The sequence below is a fragment of the Equus caballus genome, chromosome 3, assembly GCF_041296265.1.
Source record: "Equus caballus isolate H_3958 breed thoroughbred chromosome 3, TB-T2T, whole genome shotgun sequence".
Taxonomy (NCBI): domain Eukaryota; kingdom Metazoa; phylum Chordata; class Mammalia; order Perissodactyla; family Equidae; genus Equus; species Equus caballus.
Window position 1 is genome coordinate 59,982,802 of NC_091686.1, and position 19,097 is coordinate 60,001,898.

At 40.8% G+C, this 19,097-nt stretch overlaps 1 protein-coding gene across 8 annotated transcripts in view; it reads left to right on the plus strand.

The window, feature by feature from the left end:
* The first annotated feature begins 1,712 nt into the window (after positions 1–1,712).
* Positions 1,713–19,097, plus strand: part of LIN54 (lin-54 DREAM MuvB core complex component) — a 64,876-nt gene continuing 47,491 nt past the window's right edge. Inside the window, exons 1-2 of one of the 8 annotated variants that reach the window (XM_070263604.1) lie at positions 1,713–1,924; positions 15,011–15,726. In XM_070263604.1, the coding sequence (XP_070119705.1) occupies positions 15,043–15,726 (684 nt within the window). In that variant the 5' untranslated portion in view covers positions 1,713–1,924; positions 15,011–15,042. Of the gene's footprint in view, positions 1,925–2,098; positions 2,699–3,746; positions 4,243–15,010; positions 15,727–19,097 lie in introns of those variants that run through there. The other 7 variants (XM_023637840.2, XM_005608674.4, XM_005608673.4 and 4 more) reach the window with 7 other exon arrangements.

Consider the following 19,097-nt stretch of genomic DNA (forward strand, 5'->3'; position numbering starts at 1 on the left):
AATGTATGATGTTACATTACATTCTTCTTACTACCACATTACTGGCTTTGATTTTTCTTTTCTTTTTTATTTTTTGAGGAAGATTAGCCCTGAGCTAACATCTGCCAATCCTCCTCTTTTTTTTTTCTGAGGAATACTGGCCTTGAGCTAACATCCATGCCCATCTTCCTCTACTTTATATGTGGGACGCCTACCACAGCATGGTGTGTCACACCAGTGCCATGTCCCCACCCAGGATCCGAACCAGCGAACCCTGGGCCGCCAAAGCGGAACCTGCGCACTTAACGGCTGCACTCAGTTTTGTCTCCATAACAAAATCATCACAGTGAGAAAGAAGGAAGCCCCCCCCCCCGCCCCCAACCCCCAGGGGTCTTTTTTTTGGTACTGTTTACCTTGGGTAGAATAAACTGGGAATTTTTTTCCTTTTGGGGGGATTCTTTGCTTCCCAAAATCCAACCAGGTTTGAGTACCCCACCTCACTCCTTTCTTCCTTCCAGGGGTGCCCCACAGTACTATCAATCACTTAACCATGAGGATTTTTTCTCACACTAGCTCTCAAGACTCCTCATAAACTGGACTCACCTACGGATCCCCAACAAAGCCTGTGCATCATTCAGCTTTCTCACGCTCCTTGCACAGGCCACAGACCTTCCCACTTCCAAGCCTTTGCTAATTTCCTGCCACTCGCCTTGCTAAATCCTAAGCATTGAGTTTGAGGAGGGAGATACGGTGGTGGTGTTGACTACGGCAGAATAAAGTAGAACTAGCATGGCAGAATAAAGTAGAATTAACATTCGAGGCAGAGACTATGTAGCTGCTTGACACCCCTCACTTCACGTAACCCTCAGAATCCTGGGCTTTGTCATTTTTATTTCGTAGACGGGAAAATAAACTTGATAAATGTTAAACACTAATAAGTGGAGATGCCAGAGTTTAAAACCAGGACTGCTTGATTCCAAAGTGATTGCTGCTTCCCCTGCAACCTGTCTCACCTCCTCCATGGTGTTCTGGGGCTACAGTCTCTTACGTTGACCTGTACGTCCTCCGTGCCCCGTTAGTAATTATAGACTGTAGCACACCATTTTACATTACACTCTTGTATTTTCTATTGTTTTGTCTGTGTAGTTCTTGTCTCACACAGAACAGTTATTAACTAAGTAATCCGTCAGTGCCTGTTTATCCGACTCCAAATTTGGGTATTTTTTCTTATCTCATAATAAAGGATAGCGGGAAAAATAAAAGAAGGAAAAGGTGGTAAATAGCAAGAATTTTGTGTCAGTCTTAGGTATATACTGAAAAAAGTCCCTTTCAAAAATAAGTTTAACTCTGCGTGGTCTTCCAGGGACTTTTTAGCAACCCCTGCAAAATTAGCGCCTAAAAAACGAAAAGTTTTGGCGTTTGCGAATATTGATCACCTCCCCACCCACGCACATCAAACAGCGACTGGACGCTGGCAATCGCACCTACAGCACGGACTTCCTAACAAGGAAAGCTAGAAGATGAGGCAGGCCCTCCCAACTGCGGGCGAGATCCCGCTCTTCCCCTCCCAGCCTCCCGATGGAACATTCCGTGCGAAAGCTTTGACAGAGCGCCCACCCGGAGTCACGTGGAGCTGGAGCGTACCCGCTGCGCCTTGCGGGATGACGCGAGCTCGGGTTGCCAAGGGGAGGGGCAAAGCGCCGCGGAAGGGGCGGGGCGAAGGAAGCCGGCCTGGGAGGCGGGGCCGGCGGAGTGGAGGGGCGGGCGGAGAGGGGCGCGCGGGCGGGGAGGGCCCAGCGTATTATGGGATGCGGCGGTGGAATGGCGCTGGGCGCGTGATTTTGAACAAACCCGGGTCTGTGTCTCGGAGGCGCCGCCGCCGCCGCGGCTGCTGGGAGCCCAGGGAGCGCGGCGCGAGGAGGAGGCGGCGGCGCCGCCGGCTTTGGTGAGTGTCAGCCCCCCGGGAGGGGGCACCTGGGCGGGCGGGCGGGAACGGGGCGCCGGCCCCCGACGCGGGTGGTGGCGCGGGCGGAGGGCGCCGGACCGCCCCCTCCGGGAGCCCGGGCTGGTGGGTCGTGGCGGAGAGCGGGAACCTGCAGGCTGGGGGCCGCCGCGCCCCATCCCCGGGCCGCAGGGGGCGGGAGGATCCTCCGGGCTCGGCCCCTTCCCGCCGGCACCCGGGAGGGCGGCTGTCACCCGGCAGGGCCGGCGCTCGGCCGGCAGCCCGCCCTTCCCGGCAGTCTGGAGGAAGGGCTCCCGCGGCTGTTGACACGCACGCTGCGTGGCCCGAGAAGCCGGCCGTGTCGGCTCCCGGTTTCTGGGAACCGGTTTTGCTGCTGTGTCATTTTGTACCAGCTCCTCCTTTTTCTGCTCCCCGCCGCCAGGTTCTCCCCATGCTCCTTTGTATGGTGTCGTCTTCGTGTATGTCCGTTTTCCTCGCGAAGCCCACCAGCCAAATGTCATAATGTTCCCGAGGTGCACGGGGAAAGGGAGCGGGCCGGCACTTACCTCGGCCAAGCAACGGTAAACAGCAAGCCGAGTGCGGGTGGACGGGGCTGGCGCTGGGAGGTAAAGTTTAAGGATGAAGACCCTGGGCGGACTCGATTGACACTCAGTCGCTAGCAGGCTGCATAGAGAAACGGCAGTTGGGCTGGTGGTAAATAGCACTGGTTTAAGCCTGAATCTACCGACTCTTATATGGAGTTGTCATTCAATCAAGGTAAGGAAATGAAATGGCTTTTTCAACTTCTACCTCACTCTTCTTAGGCTAACTTTAAAGAAAGACAGTGGAGTAGCCCTGTTCGCAACCTTGAAGTTCAATTTGCTCCTTTCGGATGGGTCTTTTAGAGCTTATGCTGTAGTTGAATGATAGGTATAGAATTCAGCTTTTGAATGGGTGATTATCAAATCTTTCTGAAATTGACAAAGGTAGCCAGTTTAATTTTTTAAAAATCCTAGTCTTCTCAAAAGCCTTGCGGTTTATGTTTTCTTGCTGTTTCTTTGATGGTCAAAAAACACCTATGTTCTCTTTTAGTTATTTATTAAACTGCATGAGGAGCTGGTGGGAGTTGTGGATAACTCAGGGGTCTTCTTGTTCTAAAGCAAACTGTTTATTGAACAAATATATCAGCGGCAGATTTTTTTTTTTAATTTGGGGACTTAGATCCTAAAAACACTTGGCAGAGAATTTTAGCTTAGGTATATTTTCTATATTTTAGAAATTGTTCATTCATGAATAGGATCAATACATTTTAAACCTAGTTGTGTTTTCACATCTTAAATCAATGACGAGCAATTTGGAAGTCACAATTTCATCTGATTATTTCTGTCCATGAACACTAAGCGGAGAGGAAAACAGTTCAGAACTTAAAAAAAAACCCCTTGATGTTTTGACCACGGTATGTACGGGAGGATCAATGCCTGTAATTTACAAATGTGTCCGAGAGGTAGACGTGCATATGGAAATAGCTCATTCTGTCAAAATAGTGCTGCTGGTGGTGGAGGAAAATGTCAGGGTTGGTGCCTGACATTAAGGGCTTGATCATGTTTTTGGTATGTGAGAGGCACACAGTGAATAAAACGCATTCCATCATCTCTCTCAAGTTGCTTTTCTGAAAATCAAAGAGTTTGGGGTGTTTATTGTCCTTATGTCGTCTTCCGCATGTCTTGTGCTCTTCAAAACAAAAATATGCCGGACCTGGGACCCCGCAGGTAGCGCGACTTCCTTTCGCGTGGCTGCCGGGCCCGCAGGAGCACCATTTTTCGTTGCGGGGTGAAAGGTCTCGGCGTGGGCTGTGTGTGCGTGTGCACCTCGCTGTGTGTTTGAAGGTTGGCGGGGCCGGCGGGAGGTTTCCCCGGATATGTGGGTGTGCGCCTCTCGGGAGGGGAGGGCCGAGGAGGGGAGGAGGAGGAAGGGGGAGGTTACTGGCGGCGGCGGCGGCGGCGGCGGCCCGGGCTCGGGCTGTCGGGGAAGCTGCTGAGCTGTGATGGTGATGACGAGGTGAAAATGGCGGATCTTTCGAAATACAATCCCGGCCCCTGACATACCAGAGGCGGCGGCGGCGGCGGCGTCGCCACCCGGGCTCCCTCCTCGGCCCTCCGGTCCCCTGTAGCGCTCCAGTTCGGGCAAACTGGGAAAGGAAGCGGCTGGCCAGAGCTACCGTGCACTGGCAAAACAAGCACCGCCCGGGCTCGGAATTGCCCGGGACCTTCTGGAGCCCCCACCTCGGAGCCAGAGGGAGGAGAAAGCGACAGCCGCTGGAGGTAGAGGAGAAGGGGGTACCCGAGGGCTTCTTGTCTTGAGATCTCCTTATTTCGGGGGGTGGTGGGTGGGGGAAGAATTGCGTTGTAGATCAAGGAATGACGAGTCCGGAGTGCAAAGAATCAGTAGCCTCGTAATGACATCAACATTATTCTTTGAGTGTTAAGAGGGCTCGAGTTTGCTCTTTTACCTAAGGCTGCTGCTGAGGCCTAGAGGAACCGCTCTCACTTATCATGATTTCCTGATTTAATATTTAAAATATTCACGGTGGCGATGTTGGTTTGATGATGTTCAGCAGTTTATGGGGTTGTATGTTTCTTTAGGGAGGCAGAGCGTTGGCATTTTATTCTGCATTTAAGCTCTGTGTCAGATCATAGTCTATAACTTGTTGGGGTATGGATGCTCACATTTTTTGAGCCATATGGACCAGTTTTGTAACAATTAAAAATTTTGTCTTTTCCTTTTTTGGCTCTGTCATCCAAAGAGTGACCCCTTTGCTCCTGCCACTTGGCAAATAACAATTGAGATGCTGTCAGTCATATTTCATATCCGTGTGTCCCTCTTCATCCATTTCATGAATTCAGAAGTAAAGTTACGGAAGATTTTGCCGGAGATTTTATAATCCAAATGAAATACAGCTCTGGGAGCTCTATTTTGGTTCACAAGTTTTACCTTCATTGTTAAGAAGGAAGTTATGATGATTTTATGCATGCACTTGATGTGAGTACATTAAGTTGGTACAGATGAATTGAGACCTCTGTTTTATTCTGAATACTGGACTTGTTAGCCCTTTGTTTAAAGAGCTGGAGAATTGGATTGATTGACTTTATGACAGCCATAGTTTAAGATCCATGTATGTTTTAGATTGTGCTGTAGATCCCTAAGGAGTCTGTGTCCTTGCACACAACAGTAGTGTTACTGAAAAGTTACAGGTGAATCAAATTTTTATACATCAATTGGGCGCCCTCTGTTTTTTTTCCCAGCTTTTGTAGTGGAAGGTGGGTCGGTGACACTGAGTAAATGAGCGTGAATAGAGAGGTGAATATTTACGAAACGCCCACTGGTAATGTTTATGATTAGCAGTAATTTTTCTTATCCAAGTTTCCTACAAAGAGATGATGTCATCCTATGTTATACATTATCATACATTATGTATTTTATTCAGAGAGGAAATATTGTGTGTGTGTGTCTGTGTGTAGCTTGGACATTTGGCTTTGCACTCTCTAAAAGAATAAGAGACCCCCAAAAATTTTAGGGGAAATAACTGAGAGGTACTCAGAAGGTTTAGTTAATGAATTTTTTAAAAGCATTCGTCTGATGTTCTTGTATTATCCAGTAGAGATTTTCTTTTTCTTTTTTTCTCATAGCTTTTATGTTGCAATTATTTGGTCCATGTCAACCCAGCTGCTAAGTTAGTAGTAAGGCTAAGAATTTAAAAAATAATTAAAATAAAGGGGAAGTTAAAATCCTTTTTCATTGGCTTTCTTTTTCTTCTAATCGCAGAGGGCTATTGTAGGTTAGAGGAGATGGGGGTAAAAATACCATAGTAAGTTCTACGCTTTGGAGATTTAGAAATTCTTGGTTACAGTGGGAAGGAGACATTGTGAAGGTGCAGTCTGCATGATGTACGACAGATTAATAGTTCTATGGAGAGACAGCAAAGATGACAGATTTTTTTTTTTTTTTTTGAGGAAGATTAGCCCTGAGCTAACTGCTGCCAATCCTCCTCTTTTTGCTGAGGAAGACTGGCCCTGAGCTAACATCCATGCCCATCTTCCTCTACTTTATATGTGGGATGCCTACCACAGCATGGCTTGCCAAGCGGTGCCATGTCCGTACCCGAGATCCGAACCGGTAAACCCCGGGCCACTAAAGCAGAATGTGTGCACTTAACCGCTGCGCCACTGGGTCGGCCCAAGATGACAGATCTTAGACCCTGCTGTTTGATAGAATATTGAATGCCATAAAAAAAAAAAGAGAGAAATCAGGAGAAGCTAATTTAGATAGAGAAAGAGGAAAAGGATTTTCATTTGCATTACACTATACCGTGTAACTGTCATCACAGTAACCCTGCAAGTAAAGTGAGGCTGAGAGAGATTATTGCTTAGGGTTACATGTTAAACAACTAGGAGAGCCAAGATTTGGAAATGTTTTTCTGATTTGAATCCCCATGTTTTTTCCACCATGTTAGTCTTTAGCATGAATAATATACCACCCACCTTTAAAGGCAAAAAAAAATATTGTGTATCCCCAGTATTGGCCTAAATTATTTTACTTTATTAAAACATTTTATTTTAGATGTATATAAATACAGATTCCTTATGCTTATTGCTTTTATGCAAGTATAAAACAAAAGTAAATTTATAAATGAAATATAAACAAAACTATAAAATCAGTAAAACAAATCTAGGGTGGTGGGTGATGTTTTGCTGAAAGAAAACCTTTCTTTGCCTAGTGAATGCCTTGGCAAGGTGGGCAGTTTTCTGTGTATTGTATATCCTGTGATAACGCAGTTCCTGCACCACTTGTCTGTTTGAATGCTGCAGAACTTTCCTCCTTCGGTCAGAGGTTACATGGTTTGGCTTTCACTTGGCATAAACACATCATTTACCTTATAAGAACCTTCCGTGCCTTTTTCTTTAGCCCACCCTAATTCTGGTACCATTTTTTGTGGATATGAGGTGGTTATCCAGATGACCCAGAATATGCTTTTTTATATATATTATTGAAATGAAAATACAGACTTTTCAAATCTTCCCCAGAGAAGATTTATGGCTTACAGTCCACTGTTCTCAGTTTAGTTTGAGAAATGTAGTTTGGTACCTAGTTTTTGAGTTTGTTGATGTTTGATTTTAGAAATCGAAGCTAACATCCAAATGGTATAGTTAGCCAGTTAGTGCTGGTGGTAAGCTCTAGGTACAAAAGTATAGTCCTTAAACACCCAGATATTTCTCTCTAAACGTCTTACAAATTGCTCACTCATCTGTAATAAGGTGATAGGTCACCACTTCATATTGTTATGTGCAAGTTGTTCACCCAAGTTGTCCTCCACCTGTAACTAAGAAAACAGTGTTTCAGCACTGGTAATATTCCGAAAGAAACTCTTTAAAAAATGTAAGAGCATAGAACATTTGTCATTTCTGTCTCGTTATTTTTAATTTTATATTTAATTTATTTCTGTTAATCATCACTATCTTACATCAGACCTTCCAGTTTTCTCCATCTTGAACTAATTACTATAATAACCTTCTAACTGGTCTCCTTGCCTCCAGTCCAATAAAATACTGAGAGGAAGTTAATCCTCCCAAAGTATAGCTGTGATCGTGCCATTCTTCTGTTGATTTCTAAGCTCTGTCAGGGCAAGGTCTTTGGTTAAGTTCTCATAGTCCTCCACAAAGTGGGAAGCCATAAGTATTTGTTAATTAAATGACTTACAAAAATCATAAGCTAGTTAAAAACTAAGAGAAACTTATAGATTTTAAGATGGAATGTAATTGCAGAGGATATTGATTAAAGCTAAATCTTTTAAAATCTTATTTGAAAAGGAGTTTCTCAGTTTGTTTAGTATGCCTTATGATGATGTGAGTTGGTTGTTTTATTTGAAGTGTTGTGAAGTCTCAGGGCATTATATAAACCTGTTCTAGTCAAATAGACAAACCAAAGTTATCTTTCAGAGCCCAGTGTAAATATGCTGGAGTTTTAGGTGGCACTCCTTCTCCATGATAATTTATTCGTTCTTCGGGTTTGTACTGTGAGGTTATGATTTGCCAGCTCTGTTCTAGGCACTGGGGATAAGGGATACTGTGGTGATGAAGACGGACAAGTCCCTATCCTCGTGGAGCTTGCATTTTAATGAAGTTGGGGAGAGAGAATCAGACTCTATGAGCAAATTCTGATTGTGATGGATGCTAGGATTATAATACCAGGGTAATGTGATAGAATGCCTAAGGCAGTAGAGACGAGAGTGGAGGTTCTATTTTAGAAAGATCTTATAAACGTAATACAATTGAGACAAATTTAGAAATCATTAGGCTTTTCTGAAATGAGTGAATCTTTACCTCTCTTTAGACTGAAACCATTCAACCGTGTTCAACTGCAGGGGGAAGAAACTCAATGTGTTGGCTTCCAGAATCATACTTTGCCTTTAGAACTTTGTTTTATGAGCAGAAAATATTGGAAGCATGGGGAATGTGTTGTATTCTTTTCCTGCCGCACCTTGACAGGTAACCCCTCGTACAGATGAGGTGAGCTAAGCCACCTAAGTCCTGTTGACTTGCGAAGATCTTTTCTTTTCTTGAAGTGGTCCTCAAAACAGTGATGATGAGGTTGCATGTGCTAGTACATATCTTTCATTCCTAAGGGATAAAATTAGAGTGATGATTCATGTAACTAGATGACCAAACCCTTTCCTACCATGCCCACAAGCTCCTTTTGAGAGTTTCTTTTAGCATAGGCCACCATGCCCTGCATGTGACCCTGATTGAGACAGTTATGGAGGTCTAATCATAAAACAGTTATCGTAGTCTGCTCAGTGGCTTATGAGGTGTGCTGGCTCCAGGCCTCTCCACAGCCCCAGACTACATAGAGGCTGGCCAAACCAATCAGACCTTTTCTTGTTAGAAGTTTGAACTTTACTCCTAGTTTAAAGGGAGACTCCTAGTCCTATAACTCTAGTCTCTTTTAATAGGACAAATAAAAGACATGTTCTTCCTAATAATAGAGCTTCAAAATATATGAAGCAGAAATGCTCAGAAGAGGAGAAATAGATCCACAATCGTATTTGGGGATTTTAACAGCCTTTCTCAGTATTGTAATTGATAGAAGAGGAAAAAGTAAGAATTTAGAGGATCTGAACAACACTATCAACCAACTTGACCTAATTGACATTTATAGAACACTACCCTCAGCAACTACAGAATGCACATTCTTTTCAGGGGCACGTGCAGTGTTCACCAAGGTCGACCATATACTGAGCCATGAAACAAGTCTCTAATTTCAAATGATGAAAATGGTACAGAGTATTACATTCTCTGACAATAATAGGAGTAAGTTAGAAATCAAAATAATAGGATAGAAAGTCCCTAAATATTTGGGAATTAAATAGCACACTTCTTTATTTTCCATGTGTCAAAGATGAAATCACAAGGAATATTAGGAAACATTTAAAGTGAGTAGTAATAGAAAATGAAATTAGTAGATTGCAGCTAAAGCAGCATTGGAGGGGCAGTTATAATGTTAAGTGCTTATTTTTAGAAAAGAAGAAGGGTTTAAAATCAATGATCTAAACCAAGGATTGACAAACTTTTTCTTTAAAAGGCCAAATAGCAAATATTTTATGCTTTGCAGGCCATGTAAATTTGTCATATGTATATATATATTTTTTCACCCCAACTGTTTAAAAATGTAAAAGCCATTCTTAGTTAGCAATACACAAACAGACCATGGGCCTGATTTGGTCTATGGGTTATAATTGCTGAACCCTGATCTGTGCTTCCATCTTAAGCTTCTAGAAAGAGAACAAATTAAACCTAAAGTAAGCAGAGGAAGGAGATAAAGATAATAGTCAATTAAATAAAAAATGGATGAACAATTAAAAAAAATCAATGAAGCCAAGATGGTTCTTTGAAAAGATCAATAAAATTGATAAATCTCCATCCAGACTGATCAGGAAAAAAAGGAGAAATGACAGAAATTACCAAAATGAGGAATGAAGAGTCAACATTTCTACAGACATTAAAATGAAAGAATATTCTGTATAACATTGTGCTGGTAAATTTGGCAACTTAGAGGAAATAGACAAATTCCTTGAAGGATACAAACTATCAAATTCAAACTCCACTCGGGAAGAAAGAGATAACCTGAATAACCCTACGTCTGTTAAAGAAATTGAATTTGTGGTTAAAACCTTCCCACAAGAACGCTTTATGGCTTGATGGGTTCACTGGTGAGAGTTCTAGCAAGCATTTCAGGAAGAAATAGTAAGAATCCTATGCAGACTTTTCCTGAAAACTGAAGAGAAGATAACACGTCCCAACTTATTTTATTAGGCTAGGATTATCCCCAGACAGCCACTGCAAGAAAAAAAACTACAGACCAGTATCCCTTATGAGTATAGATAAAAATGCTTAGAAAGGGCTGGCCCCGTGGCTGAGTGGTTAAGTTCCTGTGCTCTGCTTTGGTGGTCCAGGGTTCACTGGTTTGGATCCTGGGCGTGGACCTACACACTGCTCATCAAGCCATGCTGTGGCAGCATCTCACAGAGAAGAACTAGAATGACCTACAACTAGGATATACAACTAGACTGGGGCTTCGGGGAGAAAAAAAAATGCTTAACAAAATATTAGCAAATAGAATTCAGCAATATATACAAAGTATAATACAGTGTGACTGATTAAAAAAATCAGTCAATATAATTTACAGACTAAAAGAGAAAAGCAATTTGATTATCTCAAAAGTTGCAGAGGCTGGCCCCGTGGCCAAGTGGTTAAGTTTGCACGCTCCGATTTGGTGGCCCAGGGTCTTGCCGGTTCAGATCCTGGGCACGGACATGGCACCGCTCATCAGGCCATGATGAGGTGGCATCCCAGAACACTACACATAGTACAACAGAAGGACCTACAACTAGAATGCACAACTATGTACTGGGGCACTTTGGGGAGAAAAAGAAGGAAAAAACATATGACAGTTAAACATCCGTTTATGATTTTAAAAAAACAACCTTGCAAACTGGAAATATAAGTAAGCTTCCTCAGCCTGATAAAGGGAATTCACAAAAAATGTACAGCTAACAGGTAAGATTGGCAACAAGGCCAATACGTCTGCTCTCGCCACTTTTATTTGAGCCTTTTACTGGAGGTCCTAGCCAGTGTAGTAAGTGGGGGACAGTAAATGAAAGATGTGCAGATGGGGAGGAAGAAGCACAGACATTATTCTCAGACCACATGGATTGTCCTTGTAGAAAACCCCGAGGAGTCCAGATCGAAGAGACACGAGGATTAATAAGTGAGTTTAGTTAGGCTGTAGGGTGCGTGGACAATATAAAAAAATCATTTGTATTTCTATATGCTAGCAACAACAACTGGAAAATGGAAAAAAGGCCATTTACAATGCATCAAAAAACATGAAACACTTAGGGATAAATTTAACAAACTATGTGTGAGACTCACACACTTAGACTTGAAGTACAAAATGTTGCTGAGATCAATAGAGAGATTTATCTCTAAATAAACGGGAAGCACTTCTCTGTGGGCCTTTACATTTCTGCACCTCTTGCAAGTGAGGCAGTGACAGCCCTTTTAAACTATCTTTTCCAGCTTATTTGTAAAGCATACACTCTTGGATGAGAGTTAGTGACGCCTGTTGTAGAAAAGTGCAGATTCACTTATTGTCCAGTAAAATAAAGATAACTTCTCTCTTTGGACCAAGGGCAGGTATGCCTCAGCCCATTATAAATGATTCAGGGATCCTCAGTTGTGCTGCAGACCCACTGCCTGCACAGCATCTACTTGGGCCTCTCTATGTCTGCCCTGTGGGACTTGGGAGCAATGGGGAAACTGATACACACATGAAGCTCATATTCCTTGTTGTGCTGTGAATAATAAGTCCTGTGACTCTGGCCTAGGACTGCTGTGTCATCTGTCAGTGGCCATGAAACAGTAACAGGCTACTTTGTTAGCTTGCGAGAAGGGTCTAAATTTTCAGACCCCTCACAGTTCTTGACTGTTTTGACCATGAGGATGGAGTGCTGACAGAGACATGGCTTTCTGAAAGATGAAGAATGAAGGCCTTGAGGGCTGGGTTAGGGGATATGAAAAGATTCTCTGGCATCTGGTAGCAAATTCTCTTACCCCAGTGGTGGGCCAGGATGGCAGGGGATGAGTTCTCCAGTGTTGTACCTCTTAATGACTAGTTAGGGTCTGAGCCGAGAGGTAGCCTGAACGGCGCGTTTGTTGTTGTACACTCAACTCCATGTCCCCAGCTGAAATTCAGTGTGGCTGTAGCTGCTGAGTCAAGGAGTCCTCAAAGCTGAGAAAGTAGTGTCAGAAATGAGGATATAGAGCTTTGGGTGGATTGAAAACATTAGATGTTTGTTTAGTTGAGCTGCAAGTGTGGGTGCTTGAAACTGAAAGTAAATGCACTGGCAGACCACTATCTTCCTCAAGGCCTGACCTCTCCCTCCTCCTACACCTTGACTTCAGGTGCTTTAAGGAGAAAGATGAATGGGGCTTGGGCCGAGGTCTCCGTGTCCTTAAAGGGGACCAAAGGCCATACCCATGTGTCTAAATATGCTGGGAGAAGTTGAGGGGGAGGGTGGAGTCAAACTTTATGACTCTCTTGGAAACTGGCACCCGAGTCATCATCCAGCGTTGTTCTACAAGGGTTGGAGTGTTCAGATTCAACTGATGGGCCTTGCGCAAGGTTTGCAGTAGGGAAGGGAAGCCAGTGTGGCATTGTGGGTGGGGCCCTTTGTTGTTGTGGCTTCCATTGCTGAAGATACAATTGGTGTCAATGTTTTTACAGGCCTGTGCTGTGAATGTCTGTGAGGGCCAGAGGGGATTCTCCTGATCAGGAAGAGCTGCACGTAGAGAAGTGCTACTGCTTTGGGGTCCCAAACCTAGTGATTCCTTTGAGCTTGAAGTGTTGTGACTAATGATTTTGCAGTTTATATAAAGAACTCATCCAATTCAATAAGAAGACAAAAAAATCCAGTATTTAAAAAAAATGGCACAAGACTTCAACAGGCACTTTTCAAAAGAAGATATACAAATAGACAATACACTTATGAAAACATGCTCAACATCATTAGTCATCTGGAAATTGCAATTTAAAACCACAATGAGATATCACTTCACACCCACTAGAATGGCTAAAATTAAAAAGACCGACACCACCACTGATTGGTGAGGATATGGAGCAGCTGGAACTCTCGTGCATTGCCAGTGGATGTACAAAATGGGACAGCCAAGTTGGGAAATAGTTTGGCAGTTTCGTGCAAAGTTAAAAACAAACTTACCTTGTGACCCAACAAGTCCATTTCTAGGTATTTATTCAACAGAAATGAAAATATGCATCCATAAAAAAACTTGAACTTGAATATTCATAGCATTGCTGTTCATAATAGTCCCAAACTAGAAATAAATTCAAGTGTCCATCCACAGGTGAATGGATAAACAAATTGTGGTAGACTCATACAATGAACTGTTACTCAGCAATAAAAAGGAATAGAACTACTACTAAGTGCAAGAATAGAGATAAATCTCAAAAAACATGCTGAAGGAGAAAGCTCATACTGTATATACCTTTATGTCGTGAGTACATAATATATGATTCCATTTATATGAAGTTCTAGACTGGGCAAAAAGGCAAAACTAATCTATAGTGATAGAGCAGATCAGTGGTTGTGTAGGGTTGGCTTTTGGGGTAGGGGATTGACTGTAAAGGAGTAGACTTACTTTTTCTTCATTTTAAAATACCAGTGATAACAATTTAACGCAGTATAATTGGGATTAAAATTATGAACTTTGGTGTTGTAAAACGTATGCTGAGTTTGAATTCTGGCTCTGCCATGTACTAGTTATGTGACCTTGGGCAAATTATTTAATCTTTCTAAGTTTCCTCCTCTGTAAAATGGGGGTGATAATGATACCATCTCAGAGTTGCTGTCAGGATAAATTAAACTAAACCATCACTGGTAGATAGTAGGCACTCAATAATGACGATTTTGGCAGCATTAGTATTTGTCAATGCTAATAATTATAGTTTGCTACTCATATCTTACTCTTAATCTTGGAATGGATATTGCATTTTTACATTTTAAAAAAGGGAAGAAAAGAGAATTGCTGATTATATTCCTATGGATCTTTGTTGTTTTCTGGGCAAATAACTTACTGCTATTTAGTCAGTCATAAGCATAATGTTCTCTCTTTACTATGGGAAGATGATACTGACTCCTTTATTAGAAGTTCTGCATGACATTTGGCTGAAAGCATTGCAGTTCTGATTTGTTCATAATCTGCTTTATTATTATTACTTTTTTTTCTTTATGGGGACTGGCTGTACGCTTCTTAAATGGTTTTCCTGTTTGACATTGTAAATGGCTGAGGAGGATTTGAGAATCTTCTTTCCAAATAAAGATTTCTTTGGTATGAAGCTAATTGATCAAACTTGGGCCAAATAAGCCATTTGATCTGCAATTGCTGATCAAATGCTTACTCTGGAAATTCCTTTAACATTAATTTGAGTGTTTAATGGATTTTTATAAATGGTGTAGTACCCTCATTTTAGGACCTAGCTCACTGGAGATTTGAAGATACTTTCCAATATCTGTTTATATTTAAATCTTTATTTCCTTGTGTGCATCAGCAGTTTTCAAGTCTGTCCACAGGAAAAAAAGAAAACATAACGGGGAAGAAATAAGGTGATCAGTCATGTCAAGGATTAGAAAGTTTTATGAGCTGGCGTTGGAAAGGAGTTTCCTGTAGTTATGTGACTTAGTGTTGCCTGAATGCAGTATACTTTTGGGTTGAGAGATGGCGAATGAAAATGTTTGCTTCTAGTTTTTGTGTCCCATGTGACTTATATTTCAGGTTCTTGAAACTTGAGGAGATGTTAAAATGCTTTAACCCAAATATGCATCAGGAATATCCTTCATTCAGTTATACATCAATAAAAAATTATTTTGTCATTTGCATTTTTCTTGAATAATTTTTTTCTTCTCTTAAATTTGTTTTGAAACTTAATAATTCATTCATTTTTCCACTTCTGTTGCAGCACCTGATCAACTTTCTAGCAGGAGAACGATCATGGAGGTGGTGCCAGCTGAGGTGAATAGTTTGCTTCCAGAGGAGATAATGGACACTGGTATAACTTTAGTGGATGATGATAGTATTGAGGCTGTTATTGTTTCATCCCCAATTCCCATGGAGACAGAACTGGAAGAAATTGTCAACATAAATTCTACTGGTGACTCTACAGCCACGCCCATTTCCACGGAACCAATCACAGTGTACAGTAACCACACTAACCAAGTTGCAGTGAATACCACAATTACTAAAGCAGATTCTAATACCACAGTGAAACCAGCTTTTCCAAGTGGCCTTCAAAAACTTGGTGCTCAGACTCCTGTGACTATATCAGCCAATCAGATTATTTTAAACAAAGTATCACAGACATCTGATCTTAAACTTGGCAATCAGACCCTTAAACCAGATGGACAGAAGTTAATTTTAACAACTTTGGGCAAGTCTGGTTCACCAATTGTTTTAGCACTACCCCATAGCCAACTACCCCAGGCTCAGAAAGTTACAACTCAGGCCCAGTCAGGAGATGCTAAGTTACCACCGCAGCAAATTAAAGTAGTTACCATTGGAGGGAGGCCAGAGGTGAAACCTGTCATTGGTGTCTCAGCATTGACCCCAGGAAGTCAACTGATTAATACTACAACTCAGCCCTCTGTGTTACAGACCCAACAGTTAAAAACAGTACAGGTAAAAAAAAAAGGGGGCTTATTAATTAAAATGCATGTTAAAAATTAAACTGATTCCTAGTTGTGTTTGTAGGGTGATTAAATGCATAGTTGTTACTGAATTCTTTTGAATGTTGCTTTTAGTGTATTGTGTGGTTTTTTGTAAAGTTCGATATGTCTAATGCTTTTGAAAATTTTTGCCAGAGAACTTAGAACTTAATTTTGGTTAAATTCCAATTAGTGTATTTATAACTTTTTATTCATTTTTAAATGCATTTTATTCTTAGTAGTAGTTTGATTACAAGGATGTTTTGCTGGCATAAAGATGCCAGAATTGCTGCTGGGCTGTCAATCATTGAGACATGATTTTTTCAGTTAACAGGTGGCCAAAGTCTAGGAAAACTTGCTGCTCTGAGAAATTCTCGGAGCCAGCAGTAGTACATACTGGGCAGTGTGTACCTCTTCTTTGGAGTTTACTGTTCATTGCCGTCACTCGTGTTTGCAGTGTGGAAAAGGCAGTGCCGTGTGATGGAGGGTAACGGATAGGCTTTAGGGTTGGACCAGCTGAATTTGAGTTGCCTCTGTGCTATCCTCCCAGCTGTGGATTGCTTATCTTCTCTGAGTTTTTGACATTAACTGTAAGATGGCTATTTGATCATGATGAAACACATAGGAAAAGATAAGTACATACTGGGTATAGTTCTCAAAACATAGAGGATCTTCAAAATGGTGCCTATTATTAGTATGAATAGGACCCTAAGATCTAGAAGGTTACTGGAACATACGTCAAATGGTCCCCAGTTTTTCATGCCCAAATAGCCCTTTCTAGGTCACCACTACTCTTAGAAATACAATGATCCCTTAAGATCAGGCAACAAACACACATGCCCTGTTTGAAAGAGTCGCTTTTTAGAGAAAAAGGGAAGACATGACTTGGAGAACAAAAACACATATATAAGGAAGTTGAAGGTTTGGGAAACTATCCATTCTCAGCTGATATTAGAAATAATATTTTGGTTATTATGTTGGCAAAATAATTAGAAACTTATTTTTCATGGGCTTGTTATGTAAGAACTTTGTAACATTTCTTAAACCTTGTAATTTGCCCATGTCCCTTCTGCCACTATTAAACATTTAGTGTTCTTTTCTCTCTTGTTAATTATCATCTCTCAGTTATCTCTGACTGCCTTTTACTTCTTTTGATGAGGATCTCTTGAATGGTATACCTATTACCGTCAGGCATCTTGTCCTCAGCTTGTTTTTTTGATCAGTTTTGAAACTTCTTTTTATTGGTTTACCAGAATTTATCTGGCTTTAGGGGTGTGGATCCTAACCATGTCCGTGAGAAACTGACAATGTAAATCAGAATGTCATCTTTTCATTTACAAGAGCAGTGTATACACACTGTTTCAAAGACCAGTTTACTTGTATCCACTAGTTTTCTACTTAATCCCATTAAGTACTGACAATAAAAACATTGAAGACTGGGCTCTAATTCTTCTAACTTCTTTTACTATTGTTACTTTTCTAAAACCTGATTCTATTTATTCAAAAAAGAACTTCTATTAAAAAAATGAAACAAAACAAAAGAAACCCCATTTAGAATATTGTTCTACTTGTCCAGTTATTTTTAGGCAACTCAAATCTTTCCAACTCAAAAGTAACCTACAAAGTTGTGAAGCACAGAAAAAACAAATAAAAAGCTACACATCTACGTTTCCTTTTTAGCACCAGAATATTTGGTTTAGTATTACACGGTGTATATGGTTCTCTGGGTTTTTTTCTAGACAGTCCTCAGCATTGTCTTAAGTTTAATCAGAGTATTGAAACTGTTACGGTATGGACAGCAGGTAAGAGTGGAAGGAGGAGACCCATTTTGAAAAATGAAAGGAAGAGGTGACAGTTGAGGCCAGAGGCAGTACCAAAGAGGTATAGTTACACTTGATTACAGATATATAAACATTTTCCCATGTTTCTTGTGCATAGCATATAAGAGCAATAAATAAATAGCGGTCTGGAAGAATGTAACTCCTTCCTAGTTCCTGAATCTGTACAACACGGTGCCAAAAATTACTTGCATGTATTATTTGATCACGTATTTGGCTGTCTTATTCATAAATTTCCTTTCTTGATTCAGTCATTTTTTTCTTATCTGCTGATTTGATAAATTTGCTAAAAATGGTCCTTTATGCTTTGTTTTACTTAATAAAGTAAGTTTGTTCTAGGGTAGTTTAGAATTCATAATGCAAAAATCATGCTTCCTTAATGGAATTGGGAATGGTTGTTTTCAGCAGTTCTCCACCAAAGAAACATAACCGCAAGGGCAAGTTGAGATTGTTCATTTGAATAATGTGTGTGCTTTTGGTTGTATTGTTTACATTTTTTTCCTGATTGGCAAGTATTCATATAGTCATATGATTATGAAAATCAGTAAAAATCGGAAAATACTTTAAGCTCCTAATCTTTACTTTATATTTAAGATTACTTATTGCGAGACATGGATTTCCAAGAACATCAATACTTCTGCAGAACTCTTGGGATTATTAATACCAAATCAATAGACGACATATTCTAACTTACTTCAGAATTTTAGGCCTGTAAACACACTTGGGAAATATGTTCCCTTTATGTCTCCCAAATTGCATCAGTTTTTTAAGGTATAATTATGGATTTATTTGAGTGTATCAGAGTTTTGCAAGCTGGGTATTTTTTAATATAGTAATGGATCTACTTGTTTTGCTTTTTTAAAAAAGTGATTTGTATTTCATTTACATTTTGTTTTGTCAGTAATGTGTTCTGAGTGTAAGAAAGTAATATATTCTATAGTGTAAGAAAATGTGTTATTCAGTTTAATTTCTAATTTGAGTACAAAGCTGATATTTATCCGGTTCTGTGATCTATTTTAGCTTCTAGTATGTTTCTGTCATTCAAGTTGGTCATGTTTATTCATTTTTGAACCATTATTTCCAATAATAAATTGTACTTTCAGGGCCTCAATTTCATATCCGCCAAAAGATAAAATTAATATTTCATGTCCTTCGTAACTCTAAAAGTCTATGATTTTTATCATAGTTAAATTCTGCTTCCAACTTTTAGAAAAGCTATATCTTTGCATACATTGATAATTTCAATATGAAAAATTGGTAACTCTACCTTCCTTGACTTGTGAAGAATTTTAGCTCAGGTCTACAGTGTGCCAATATATAACTTAAGAACAGAGATGAATAAAATATAGACCCTCCCTTCAAGGAATGTATGGTCTCGTAAACAGTATTTTAGTAAATAATATTTCAGAGGCTTTGCCTTTAGAATAGTCTTGGTTTTGCCAAACTTTTCTGTGTCTTAGGGCATTAACTTTTCCCTTCTTTGTTTATCTACCCCTGATATATAGAT